The 15433-nt window shown below is 40.3% G+C and overlaps 1 protein-coding gene across 1 annotated transcript; it reads right to left on the minus strand.

Annotated features, from left to right (window-relative positions):
• Nucleotides 1-1884: 1884 nt before the first annotated feature.
• LOC110509088 (opsin-3-like) lies at nucleotides 1885-14479 on the minus strand. Its single transcript, XM_021590047.3, has 2 exons — nucleotides 14087-14479; nucleotides 1885-2548 (listed from the first exon to the last, which is right to left on the minus strand). Exons 1-2 carry the CDS (start codon nucleotides 14457-14459, stop codon nucleotides 2169-2171), a joined length of 753 nt encoding a protein of 250 aa, XP_021445722.2. The 5' UTR covers nucleotides 14460-14479; the 3' UTR covers nucleotides 1885-2168.
• Nucleotides 14480-15433: the final 954 nt, after the last annotated feature.

The raw sequence follows: 15433 nt of genomic DNA on the forward strand, positions 1-15433 counted from the left end.
CGTGGTGTATTTTATTTTCTATACTGGACACCTTGTGGTTTTGGGTTGTCTGGTATAGTGTCCTGCGCCCTGTATTGTACTGGGCTTATCAGTTTGGTGTGCAATAGTAAAGCACTTTACTCCTTACTCTCTCTCTGCGTCTGATTCCTGCACACACACCTAGTCCCGCGTGACAACACTCCCTCAAATTGTTTGGAGAAAATATCCTTTCTAGTTTATTCAGCTCTGTTCAATTGTATTCTTCATACTATAAAAAAATATAATATAATGCCACAGAATTCTAAACAAATCTTGCCTGCTAAATTAACTAGTGTAGCCCACAGCCATCAGGACCTAACATAAGAACAACTCAGAGTATGCTATTCTGTTCTTCTGAACAACATTTTCTTAATATTATACTTCTTTAGACCTGTCTAAAATAAACAATGGATTTATTGTGAAGGGGTAGGCTATATTACATGATTTTACTTGACTTTTTAAAATGTAGGGTCTGCATCAGTGGGGTCTGCATCAAAGGTCTGCATCAGTGGCTTGTAGGCAATGTGTGGAAGCCAGGAGATGCTACGTGCGTTTATGTTAATTGGCAGTCAATTACTGTGAAACCAACAGTTAATTGCTTGACAATCACCCTGACTAAATGTTGTGACCGCCACAGCCCTAGTTCCAACCCTGCCTTTGGAGAAACCTTTGGGTTTCAGGTAGAACCCTTTTCACAGAGGGTTCTACATGGAACCCAAAATAGTTCTACCTGGAACTGAAAAGGGTTCTTCAATGTTGTCTACCACGGAACAGCCCGAAGAACCCTTTTGGAACTCCTTTTTCGGAAAGTGTTGTGTTTTAACAGATTATTGTCAAGGTATGCTCTCCATTTGAAGAGTTAGCTACATGAGTATCTACAGACAAGCCTGTCTTTGGAAAAAGAAAAGCAAGGGTACTACTGGATATTACATGGTATCCATAGGCATTGATCAATCAAATATCACATTCTCTGCATTTTTGGGAAGGGCCCGTAAGCATTTCACTGTAAGGTCTACTACACCTGTTGATTTCGGCACATGTGACAAATAAGATTTGATTAGATTTGATTTGAATAACATTGGATTTTATTTAAATCGATGATACGGAGTGACTTGGTGTAGGTTTCAGGGTACTACACTCTTAGAAAAAAACGTTTCCAAAAGGGTTCCAGGTATAACTATTTGGGGTTCTATGTAGCACCCTCTGTGGAAAGGGTTCGACATGGAACAATGTTGAGGGGAAAAAAATACATTAACACCGACAATGGGTAAGCTGCATCATTCCAAATGTCCCTCCCTCACCTCCCCTACGGTGAGTGGCTATTTATCATTGATAAGGTAGAGATGGTGGAGCCTGTCACAGCTTAAAATAGATGAATCGATTTCGCTATCCTTGTGTGGCTCGGACCAAAGACGAGCACTTTAGTAGATTGGGGAATTCAACGCTGTCAGCTTCTCTGCTTTATTGGTCAAGTACTTGCCTGACAGGGAATACTATGAGAAGAAATAACATTTAAAAAAGAAAGGAGGGAGGGAGGGATATGCTTATTAAAATAATGGAAAGTGGTTATTATTCATGGCTGCACGTCACTCCTCATGGTTGTTGAAGAGCCGCTGAGTGTTTATCATTTTAAGACATGATGCACTGACAGTTGAGCGAGCTGTACTCCTGGGAAGAAATCAGAGCAGGGCGAGATACACTGAGAGAGAGAGAGAGAGAGAGACCTCCCCGGAGCGACAACGCTGCAGCTTGTCTGCTCATATTTCCCCCGGTCAGAGATGAGTGTGGAAGTGGAAACAGGACTGTAGTTCATCATGATTTAGTGTGTTGGAAGTATCGTAACATACGTAATGGTTGCAGGCGAGACACAATTGTGGTTTATTCCATATACTGTATTTTAACAGCTGAACTTGGTTGAAAAAAATATTTTTTTAAGGCATTTTAAGGAAGGTGGTAAAGTTCCTGCAACAGTAAAGTTGCTGCAAAAATACCCCACAGTGTCTATCGTTCGGAGGGGGAGGTCTAGAAAGGGCCACGATGGTGATAACATACTGTATGTCTCTGTATCTGCAACTCAGCACTGCTGAGAAATAGTCCATGCATGTAATAGTGTGCACTGTAACACAGTTATGTCTGCGATAGCCACTGTTTTATGAGTTAATTGATGAATTTAAGAAAACAAGTGTCGTTGTCCTACTCACCTGTTTGATTGCATGCATCAGTTTAGCATAGCAGTAGACTATGACCAGGAAGGGGACGATGAGGCAGAAAACAAAGAGCGAGATGATGTACGAGATATTGTTGGCGCTCTTGGCCATCCAGTCCACTGAACAGGTGGTGCCGGGCCCCTCGGGGCCGTAGCGGCTCCAGCCGAAGAGCGGCGGCAGGGTCCATATCAGTGAGTACACCCAGGAGAAAGCGATGCCCAAGGCTACCTTCCGGTAGTTGGTGGAGTCGGCCTCGGTTGGACCCATCATGGTAGTGTAACGCTCGTAGGAGAGCACGGCCAGGGAGATGAGGGACACGATGCCTTGGAACCAAAACACAGAACAAAAGGCTGACTTATGCAGTTAAGTAATAAAGCACAAGGTGGTGTATTTTATTTAACTAGGCAAGTCAGTTAAGAACAAATACTTATTTTACAGTGACGGACTACTATGGAACAGTGGGTTAACTGCCTTGTTCAGAGGCAGAACGACAGAAATGTACCTTGTCAGCTCGGGGATTGGATCAAGCAACCTTTTGGTTCCAGGCCCAACACTCTAACCACTAGGCTACCTGCCACCTCACGGCTAAGGCCTGCTCTTATCTCACCACAAACTCCCAAGGTAAATTATTGCTATTATAAACTGGTTACCAACGTAATTAGAGTAGTAAAAGTACATGTTTTGTACAGACCGTGGTATACGGTCTGTCAGCCAATCAGCATTCACGGCTCAAACCACCTACTGTAGTTTATAATAGACAATATAACGCTTGAGTGTATGCTGGCTTCCAACTGTAATGCATTCATTTAGGTTGCTATTACATTGCAAAGAGAGATTCCAATGTACCATGGAAAATGAAAGGGTGATCACTCTACATACAGTAGCAAAGGGGCAGAATTGAGCTTTTAGACATTATGCAGGAGGGCCCATTATACCAGCAATGATTTATATTTTATTTTATTTAACTAGGCAAGTCAATTGAGAACAAATTCTTATTTACAATGACGGCCTACCGGGGAATAGTGGGTTAACTGCCTTGTTCAGGGGCAGAACGACAGATTTTGACCTTGTCAACTCGGGGATTCGATCCAACAACTTTTCAGCAATTGGTCCAACGCTTTAACCACAGGGCTACCTGCCGCCAAATTGATGCCACAAAACCTGTCAATGCACACACTTCCTGTTACTGCACCCCGAAACCTGACCCCTGTCATCTTCTTTGTCTTGTTTGTCATTTACTTTGAAGTGAAAATGATCCATGAGGATGTCCTTCACGGCCATTGATTTCCAACAGCAGTGAAGTAGACTCAACCAGTCCTCTAATTAAAAAATATGGACCAGACCTTTTTTGCTGTATAGTTCTCCTCAGCTTATAAAGGCAATGGGGGATAATGTACTTGGGCTGAGGCAGCGCAGGTTGTTAACGCTGGTTCACAGTATTAATAAATTACATTCATGCCTGAGTACATGTGTAATATACAGCTGTTGGCTATCTGAGCCGCAGGCAAAGCTCTGAGATTTTAGTCACATGTTTACCTTATACTGTACGATCACAGCTGCTACATTGTGGGTTTGCCTGCTACATTGTGGGTTTGCTTGCTACATTGTGGGTTTGCTTGCTACATTGTGGGTTTGCTTGCTACAGTGTGGGTTTGCTTGCTACATTATGGGTTTGCTTGCTACATTGTGGGTTTGCTTGCTACATTGTGGGTTTGCTTGCTACATTGTGGGTTTGCTTGCTACATTGTGGGTTTGCTTGCTACAGTGTGGGTTTGCCTGCTACATTGTGGGTTTGCTTGCTACATTGTGGGTTTGCTTGCTACAGTGTGGGTTTGCTTGCTACATTGTGGGTTTGCTAGCTACATTGTGGGTTTGCTTGCTACATTGTGGGTTTGCTTGCTACATTGTGGGTTTGCTTTCTACATTGTGGGTTTGCTTGCTACAGTGTGGGTTTGCCTGCTACATTGTGGGTTTGCTTGCTACATTGTGGGTTTGCTTGCTACAATGAGGCTATCAATTAAAACTTGGTATGTTTTCATTGATATTCTTGACCCATCTGGGCTGGTGAGATTTGTGGATTTATGAGTTCTGAAATTGCAATATATATATATATATATATATATGTATATATATATTAAATGACACCAATAAATACTTACAGTATATCATGGTTTCTATACATAGACATCCAGATACGTCATTAAAAATAAAGTGCCCAGTATCTTCTCCGTGCACTGACCCCAGGACCCCAGTGACATCTAATTAAACAACAAACCATCTAATTAAACAACAAACCATCTAATCAAACAACAAACCATCTAATCAAACAACAAACCATCTAAACAAACAACAAACCATCTAAACAAACAACAAACCATCTAATTAAACAACAAACCATCTAATTAGACAACAAACCATCTAATCAAACAACAAACCATCTAATTAAACAACAAACCATCTAATCAAACAACAAACCATCTAATTAAACAACAAACCATCTAATCAAACAACAAACCATCTAATCAAACAACAAACCATCTAAACAAACAACAAACCATCTAAACAAACAACAAACCATCTAATCAAACAACAAACCATCTAATTAAACAACAAACCATCTAATCAAACAACAAACCATCTAATCAAACAACAAACCATCTAAACAAACAATAAACCATCTAAACAAACAACAAACCATCTAATCAAACAACAAACCATCTAAACAAACAACAAACCATCTAAACAAACAACAAACCATCTAATTAAACAACAAACCATCTAAACAAACCATCTAATCAAACAACAAACCATCTAATTAAACAACAAACCATCTAATTAAACAACAAACCATCTAATCAAACAACAAACCATCTAATCAAACAACAAACCATCTAAACAAACAATAAACCATCTAAACAAACAACAAACCATCTAATCAAACAACAAACCATCTAAACAAACAACAAACCATCTAAACAAACAACAAACCATCTAATCAAACAACAAACCATCTAAACAAACAACAAACCATCTAAACAAACAACAAACCATCTAATCAAACAACAAACCATCTAAACAAACCATCTAATCAAACAACAAACCATCTAAACAAACAACAAACCATCTAATCAAACAACAAACCATCTAATCAAACAACAAACCATCTAAACAAACAACAAACCATCTAAACAAACAACAAACCATCTAAACAAACAACAAACCATCTAATCAAACAACAAACCATCTAATCAAACAACAAACCATCTAATCAAACAACAAACCATCTAAACAAACAATAAACCATCTAAACAAACAACAAACCATCTAATCAAACAACAAACCATCTAAACAAACAACAAACCATCTAAACAAACAACAAACCATCTAATCAAACAACAAACCATCTAAACAAAGAACAAACCGTCTAATCAAACAACAAACCATCTAATCAAACAACAAACCATCTAATCAAACAACAAACCATCTAAACAAACAACAAACCATCTAAACAAACAACAAACCATCTAATCAAACAACAAACCATCTAAACAAACAACAAACCATCTAAACAAACAACAAACCATCTAAACAAACAACAAACCATCTAAACAAACAACAAACCATCTAATCAAACAACAAACCATCGAATCAAACAACAAACCATCTAAACAAACAACAAACCATCTAAACAAACAACAAACCATCTAAGCAAACAACAAACCATCTAATCAAACAACAAACCATCTAATCAAACAACAAACCATCTAAACAAACCATCTAATCAAACAACAAACCATCTAATCAAACTGATGCTCCGCTGATGGAGAGCTGTATACAGCCAATCAAATTACTCAAATCAAATAGAATTACTCTAAAATAATTTGTTTTATCCATGACTCACACAGAGTGACAGCGAATACGAAATCTAATATTCCCGTCATTATGTGGAGTAACCAACCCGGCGTCTGTCCTTGGCCCTCAGGGCATAACGCAAATCTTATTTAAGGTTAATTTGGACTTTTTGTAAATAGGTTATGTTGGTTGGCAAAGCAGATGCCTCTGCCCAAGATTGGGCCACCGTGCTAGCATGTAATTGACATGGGACTGATTATTCAAAATAGGGCCTTCTGGAGTGGGACACCAACTCGTAGGACTTGACGTCTTTTCTTCTTTAACTAGGACCCCGGTGTAATCAGAGAGGCCAGCTAAATCTAATAAACTCAAAATAAATGTGATCTGAAATGTTTTTAAATGAACTTAATAAGATTAAATTCATTTGAGCAGTTCCCCCATCTTGGGTTAATCCCTCATGCATTGTGTGTTTGTTTTTCACACAAAAAAAATTAATAAAGTAAATGTTCTGGTATTATACGGTTTGTCCCACACAAGATGGAATGATACCTACATTTGTCAAATAATTGACTGCCGTCATTTCTGATATCCATTGTGGCCGATAACTAAACATCTGGAGATCTTTAATCAGTGCAATGTTTTCAGACAAGTTTCCCTATCAAATAGATACTTGAGAGCTAACCACATTTCACCGTAACTGTTTTGCTAAAGGTTTTCATGCATACACATCTGTAGTTCAACCCTAGTCTGTATGGGTTCATATTTGAAGATTAAGGCTGTACAAAATACATAACCTAGCGTCAGAATCTTTTGTACCATAAGGAAGATATAATCAGCAAGATAATGAATAGAGAGAGGCCCATTGTTAAAGGTTTGGACATAGAACTGAAATGCACAGTGCCTTCAGAAAGTATTCACACCCCTTGACCTTGCCAAATGTTGTGTTTAAACTGATTTAATTGTCATTTTGTTGGTAACGATCTACACAAAGTACTCTGTAGTGTCAAAGTGGAAGAAAAATTGTTTACAAATGTTAGAGTTTATGAAAAATGTAACACTAATATATCTTGATTCAATGAGTATTCAACACGCTGACTCAATACATGTTTTTTAGACATTCCTACCTTCAGCAATGCTTCGTGATCATGCATACGTGATATCCCATGAAGGTAAGAACGTTTAAAAAGAGGAAGAAAGTATTTTCCAGTACAATGGAGGACAACAAATTTTCTGAAAGATAACGATAAAAATGCAAAGAGAGAAGAGTTGGACTGGCTAAATGGGAGGCCGGGGCTGCTAACTAAGCAAGAGAAGAAGAGTTGGACTGGCTAAATGGGAGGCCAGCCTGCTAACTAAGCAAGAGGAGAAGAGTTGGACTGGCTAAATGGGAGGCCAGCCTGCTAACTAAGCAAGAGGAGAAGAGTTGGACTGGCTAAATGGGAGGCCAGCCTGCTAACTAAGCAAGAGGAGAAGAGTTGGACTGGCTAAATGGGAGGCCAGCCTGCTAACTAAGCAAGAGGAGAAGAGTTGGACTGGCTAAATTGGAGGCCAGCCTGCTAACTAAGCAAGAGAAGAAGAGTTGGACTGGTTAAATGGGAGGCCAGTCGGCTAACTAAGCAAGAGAAGAAGAGTTGGACTGGCTAAATGGGAGGTCGGGGCTGCTAACTAAGCAAGAGAAGAAGAGTTGGACTGGCTAAATGGGAGGCCAGCCTGCTAACTAAGCAAGTCACAGGAAAGATGTTACTATCATAATGTTTTCCAGTCTTTAACCTGCTGTGGTCTCAGGCCATTAAGTAGAGGCAGCAGGTTCTAAAGTCATTAAGTCGAGGCAGCAGATTCTAAAGTCATTACAGACATCACTTATCTACAATAATGGCAGCTTAGGTCCAGGGGCAAGACGGATGTATGCAACATTCAACTGTTTAACAGATTCTAAAAAAATATTTTAATAATCTTATTATGGCTAGCGGGGTTGGTCAATTCCATTTCAATTCCAGTCAATTCAGAAAGTAAACCGAATTCAACATTTTCCTAACTGAAAAGGATTAAAGAGAATTGTAATTGAAATTTCAGTGTACTTGATTTGTCTGGAAATGAAATGGAATTGACCCCAACCCTTAAGCTGGGCAACTCACAACATCAACTAAAGGACGGTATGCAGACTTGAGATCTGCACGCTTAAAAGCTGGAGTCTCTACTTGAAACTACAATAAAGCCGTCACCCCGCCTACGTTTTAGTCACACCCTGATCTGTTTCACCTGTCTTGTGCTTGTCTCCACCCCCCCCCCCCCCCCCCACCAGGTGTCTCATATTTTTCCCCATAATCCCCTGTGTATTTATACCTACGTTTTCTGTTTGTCCGTTGCCTGGTCGTCTTGTTTTGTCAGGTCTTACCCATTTCTCCAGTTCTCAACTTTTTGTTTTCTAGTCGTCCCGGTTCCGACCCTTCTGCCTGTTCTGACCTTGAGCCTGCCTGACGTTCTGTCCCTTATTGACTCTGCCTTGGATTTACAAACCTCTCCCTGTGTCACGACTTCTGCCGAAGTCGAAGCCTCTCCTTGTTCAAGCGGTGCTCGGCGGTCAACGTCACCGGTCTTCTAGCCATCATTGATCCATTTTTAATTTTCCATTGGTTTTGTCTTGTCTCCCTACACACCTGGTTTCAATCCCATTCATTACCTGTTGTGTATTTAACCCTCTTGTTTCCCCTCATGTCTTTGTCAGAGATTGTTTGTTATTCCGTGTTGTATTGAGTTTGTATTGGTGTGCGACAGGTCCTCATACCCACTTTGTTTATTGTTTACATTTAGTGTTTGGAGAATGTTTTGTTTATTGTTATTAAATACCTCCATTACACTTCTCCTGCGCTTGACTTCCCTGCCACCTATACACACGACTCTGACACCCTGCCCCTTTATTATAATAAATATTCTGAGAACTGTGACTGCAGTCCGCCTCCTGTGACTGCATCTGGGTCATTTCGTGAGCCGTGATAGTTATGCTAAAAAAGCTGAGGGATAGGCCGGGAGAAATGTAACCACTCTCAAATTCATAGACAGAGCTATGGATGCAAGGACTGACCATCCATGATATAAAAAAAATATATAGTTTTAAAGATGCACAATGCAGAAATCACTCCGCCATTTCCTGGTTGCTAAAATTCTAATACCGTAGTTCGCCTAATTTTAGTTTGTGACAAAACAAGCAAGTATGACATAGAGAATCATTGTACCCTCTAGACATGCTGTGAAATATATTTTCCAATTAACAAAAATCGTGTATTTTCAGCTGCTTGAAGCTGGTGTACAAAACCCAAAAGTAAACTCAAAAAAATAAACTTAAAAATGGGAAGCATAGAAATAGAGCACATAGAACAGATCTGCCCCCTTCTTAGACTTGCTTTCAATGAGAATGACCGATCTATATCTCACATGTCTCTGTGAATTTGGTCGGGTTGCCCAAAAAAAGTGACATATTGCACCTTTAACCATCTTTTGGTGCTACTATGGTGTTTGTTTACATTTACATTGTTTACAAACATTGGGGTTAAACAAGCTTATATTTTAGGTTTTGATGGGGTGTGACAGTTTAACTAAGCTCATGAGGCATTTAGAAGTTATATTTTTGAAGAATCAATGGGTATATCATAATTAATTTATAAGTCCAAAAATTGATGTAGCAACTAAGGATTCTAGCCTCAACACACATTTCTGAGGAAGTCTTCCATTGACATGAATTAATGATTTAAGCAAAATTCTGAGTGTTGCACGTTTAACTCAACTCTGAATTGGCTCTGATGTGAGAGGTTATCCCTGGTCAGTATTTTCTGTCACACAGCTAACAGTGTGGGTGCTGACGAGTGTAGACTTTTGCTTCACACTCTATCGCGCATTTCAAGATATGTATCTCTGATACCTAACATATAAAGAATGTTGTACATTATGTGTATATTTTCTGTTTTGGTCCCCAAAAGTGATTATCTCTTATCAGCATGATGTATGACACATACTGATGATGGATGACACATACTGATGAAGTGTTTCCAGTTTCAGAGATTTTTGTAGTTCGTTCCAGTCATTGGTAGCAGAGAACTGGAAGGAGAGGCGGCCAAAGAAAGTATTGGTTTTGGGGGTGACCAGAGAGATATACCTGCTGGAGCGCGTGCTACAGGTGGGTGATGCTATGGTGACCAGCGAGCTGAGATAAGGGAGGACTTTACCTAGCAGGGTCTTGTAGATGACATGGAGCCAGTGGGTTTGGCGACGAGTATGAAGTGAGGGCCAGCCAACGAGAGCGTACAGGTCGCAATGGTGGGTAGTATATGGGGCTTTGATGACAAAACGGAGGGCACTGTGATAGACTGCATCCAATTTGTTGAGTAGGGTATTGGAGGCTATTTTGTAAATGACATCGCCGAAGTCGAGGATTGGTAGGATGGTCAGTTTCACAAGGGTATGTTTGGCAGCATGAGTGAAGGATGCTTTGTTGCGAAATAGTAAGCCAATTCTAGATTTAACTTTGGATTGGAGATGTTTGATGTGGGTCTGGAAGGAGAGTTTACAGTCTAACCAGACACCTAGATATTTGTAGTTGTCCACGTATTCTAAGTCAGAGTCGTCCAGAGTAGTGATGTTGGTGCAGGCAGCGATCGGTTGAAGAGCATGCATTTAGTTTTACTTGAATTTAAGAGCAACTGGAGGCCACGGAAGGAGAGTTGTATGGCATTGAAGCTTGCCATACTGATCATCATACTGATGATGTATGACACATTGATGATGTATGACACATACTGATGACGTATGACACATACTGATGATGTATGACACATACTGATGATGTATGACACATACTGATGATGTATGACACATACTGATGATGTATGACACATTGTTCCTCCTCTGAGTATTTTCCTGACAAGCCTGCATAAAACCAGCCTGAGTCCATAACACTGAAACAGAGAAATAATCACTTCAGCAGTGACTCTGTGACTTGTACAGTAATTCCTTAGCCACAGCTAATGGAATAAGGAGCCTTGTTGATGTCTGGTAGCAACAGTGCTTAGCTACCACACTCCGTGCTTTAGATTCAGATGCCAAATACTTGTCAAAGAGTTTTAGTAAATTGTCTCCTTGCGGATGGCACTGTGGCTGGGTTTATATTTGTTTCACTAATTGGTATTTTTTAATTGGATAAATCAGATCTGAAAAATATCTCTGAAAAAGATCTTATGTGATTGGTCATAAACTCAATTTGTAGAAAATATATCCGAATTGGGCTGCCTGTGTAAACGCTGCCTGAGATACCATTTCAGAGGCTAATTTAAGCGATGCGAAACCACGAATATCTTTGAGATATAGTTGGCAACCTAGAAAGCTATAAAGCAAGACTAAGAGACGTGCTTCAGTGTGTCTGAAATTATCACAATGAAATACCAAATCCCATCCAAAATTGCTAATACATCTCTGAGGAGCTGGTATGATGGTGTGTGAGCTTCCTTTCAATTTGGAGGCATAAAACTCTTTGAGAAGAAAAAAAGTCAAGATTGTTCTGCGAGTATAAAACGTTTTAACAATGTCACAAAGAAATCACCAATGTAGCCTGAAGGGATGTACTAACAATGTTCCTATATCAAAGACATTTGTAAATGTGTTCTGATACTGCCCACAACGCCACAGAAAAGCAATTTTTTCGAGTTTCAGAAGAAAGCTGTTGAAGACAGGAGAACATCATTTTTCGAACTATATCAACTTTCTTTCTCATTTCCCAATAACACATTAATTACAGCCTGCTGGAGTATCACTCAAAATCATTTTCATGAAAAACGCATCTATATATTTAACAGGCCAATAGTGATGGTTGTATTCTGTGGTTCACCGTGGCTCACTGCCACTACCTAGGAAGCATTTCTAGACAAACCAGTGTGGAAGACTTTTTAATTAAACATTTCATCTAAATTGGATGGCAAATACTAGATTCATGATACAAAGTTGAATGTGCAATTTTGAGACTGTGAGCATTTGCCCCCCCCCCCCCCTGAATGTCTCTGCACCGCCCTGCATCGCTTCATCACAAGGGACAGATGGAAAACCAACACGTATATCTCGTTGTGACCGCATGTCGGGCTGACAGTACAGCCTTTATCGTTGGCCATCACGAAGGGACTAGTATTGGCTGTGATTTGGGGCAGCTAAAAACTGGTTTAGATGTGCCTATACTGGATTGAAACATGACATTTATTTTCAAAATGGTGCCAATTGGTATCAATGCAGGTCTGTACAAATAAAAAACATGTATGCTAGTGTTTTTTTTTTACGGAGACTATTAACGAGAGCTATAGCTGCTCAATACTGTTGTATTAAGATAACAGAGAGCCCAATGTGTTATTAAAAAAGAAGGGGAACAGGCTCCGATCTAGAACAACCTGAGCAGCCCCAAATACGGCCAGTTGAATTAAACTTGTGTTTTTATTGGCAAACAGATCGCAGGAATATAGATGATTCTTCCTGTACAGCCTATTGAGGCATGGTTGGATGGACTAATGCACTTTGGACAGTTTAATGTGCAAGGCAGCAAGAGAGTTGGGCTTTGGGGAGAGTTATGAGGATGCCCAACTCCAAAAACAACTGTAAAAACCAACAACACAAAGAGGTCGACTGATATCTCTGAATAAGCCAGACTGGAGTATTTACATCAGCAGACAATTTATCTCATGAGACTAAGCCAGCATGGCACAGATCTAAATCAAATAATCAAGGGAAACTCCAGACATTTGTGAGGGACTGAAACAGCATCACAGAACTGATAACGTGGCACAATTCAGCTTGCTTGAAATCACACGACATTAAGTCAAGGGTATCCTGAATATCTGGTAGACAGCGAACCTATTACACAGCATGTTTTATCAGTAATTATAAACTGGGTGTTTGGAGCCATGAATGCTGATTTGGCTGACAGATGTGGTATATCAGACAGTATACTGTACCACAGGTATGACAAAACATGTATTTGTACAGCTCTAATTACTTTGGTAATCACTTTATAATAGCAATAAGGCACCTCCTGGATTTGTGATATATGGCCAATATACCACGGCTAAGGGCAGTGTCCAGGCACCTGCATTGGCCATATACCACACACCCTCGGGCTGTATTGCTTAAATAGACAGTTATAACACCCACAGCTGATTGTGACTGAAGCTTTAAGTATCTTTTGAGCATTATAATGTTATATATGATTCTTTGCAAAGAGGCCTATGGTGAGTCTATTGTCGACTTTACAATATGTCTTGCACAGTCATCCAACCAAAATGCAAGGTCGGTGAGAGTACATGACAGCGACCTGCCGGTGCCCTCAAATGCCTTTTCATTATCCTTTGAAGTCAACATATTTCATGGCAACTTTGATAGTATCCTTCCTGACAGTTCCTGAAAACCATTAGAACAGACTATAACATACAGTATACGACTCGCGATACGTTCGGAGGGGCGCTTTAAACAGTTATAACGACTAAACAAAATGTCTAAACGCTTTTTGCGATGAGTCCTTTAATGTATATGGACGCCAGTGGACGGAAGAGCTATTTACATGTACTGTAGCCTATACTTACAATGAATGATGAACAACATAATGCAGATTGATCGACCAGAGATATTTTTTTACTAGCCTGTTTTAAAAATGTTTATGACAAGTTAAGGTATTTCATTTATTTTGAATATTTTAGCTATCACAAATAAATGAGTGACAGACTTCAGAAGGGATTTTGCGACAAGATTTCTGACCCATCATTAACCTCGACCTGCAAACCATCGTAAGAAGCCTATCGACGTGCAATTGTAATATTCAAATGAAATTATAAAATAATACTACCAAGCATAGGCTGTCCCCTCTTTACGCATTGTGCTGGCCAGATTCCAAAAGTGCACACCACATCTAGGGTAGACTAGCTCTTTTAAAACCACATTTTGAAACGTAACCAAACATTAATGAAGCAAGGTTACAGTACACTTACCTAATAGTGAATTGGCAAAGCCGTACCATACACACCCACTTTCTCCTATGAGCCATCTTCCCTGTGTACTTGCCGCGAAACTGAACGGAGTTCCCACCACACACACCAGCAGATCACTGAATGAAATGTTAATCAGTAGCAAGTTGATAGGCGAGCGCAGCACCTTGTAACGGCAGAAGAGGACGAGAACCAGGAGGTTGTTGAGGAATCCGAAGGTGCCAATAAAGCCCAAACACACTGAGACTATCAGGTTCCCGGTCGGGCTGAGAGTGGTGCGGGATAAATTGTGTTCCAGGTGCCTGTCTGCAGCACCAGTACACAGCGCGCTATTGGCCCTCGTGCAGCCGCTGAAGCTCACGTTGGACACGATCATCGCAATCCGTTTTCTCTACACAAGCGCGCGCAGTGGATTGAACAAGAGCTAATTTGTGCTTGGCATTTTTAGGAAAGTTGAAAAATGTGGGCTTCTGAGTTGGCTAACAATATATTAAAGTTGATGGCAGAGTCACTTGTTGCTCTGGGGAATTTGTTTTCCAAAAGTGGATCAAAATAGGCCGCGCGCTCGTTGGGAATGTATAACTTTGTTTTCCAGTTCAGGGTTTTAAAACCAGCACAAAGTTTGACGGGGCTGTGCTCCACCGTGTGGTAGTCTACTTAGAATCCACACGCACGGCTGGACAAGACTCCCCCCGTCAGTGTTTATATTGCTGTACCACTTTCACAGCTGACGTCTGCGCCAGTGAACAGCACGTCCTCACAGGGTCTGTGCAATGCTATCCCGGGTCCTTGGAACATTACAGAACAAGTGGACTACAGCAGGCTACACCTTCCATATGCTGCCGACTCTCAACTTACTTCGATTAAAATCTAACAAGATGTAGGCTAAGTGCAGTGCTGTGATAGTTTCAGTGATAGGCTCATGTTATTTTGTGCGGTAGTAACCGACACACGTTCCTGTTGGTTGCGGGCGCTGTCCATGGTCCTGCAGCCTGTGTGTCCTGAAGTCATTGCCAATTTGACATCAAAGTTCTAGAAAACGCCAACAATCAACGGTGCGGACATATTCAGAATCCCCTGAGAGAAGAGTCTTCTGTATCAGGCCAAGACTGTTCCTATTGTTTTTCTTGCCTTTTCAGTGGTAGCACTTAATCACTTCTTAAAAGGTTAAATCAAATGTAAGTCAGTTATAGGCTACCTACAGCCTGTGCCTGTTTTGTGCTTGCTATCAGTCTGTATTTGTTGTTAGGGCCATTAATAATTTCTCAGTAAAACAAAGTTAAAGTTGCAGATCCACTATAGTCTGTTCATTATCTGTAAAGTGTGTTTTATTGTCATAGTAGGTGATAG

Source organism: Oncorhynchus mykiss, chromosome 28 (genome assembly GCF_057628025.1).
Source record: "Oncorhynchus mykiss isolate SJ-2025 chromosome 28, ASM5762802v1, whole genome shotgun sequence".
Lineage (NCBI taxonomy): Eukaryota > Metazoa > Chordata > Actinopteri > Salmoniformes > Salmonidae > Oncorhynchus > Oncorhynchus mykiss.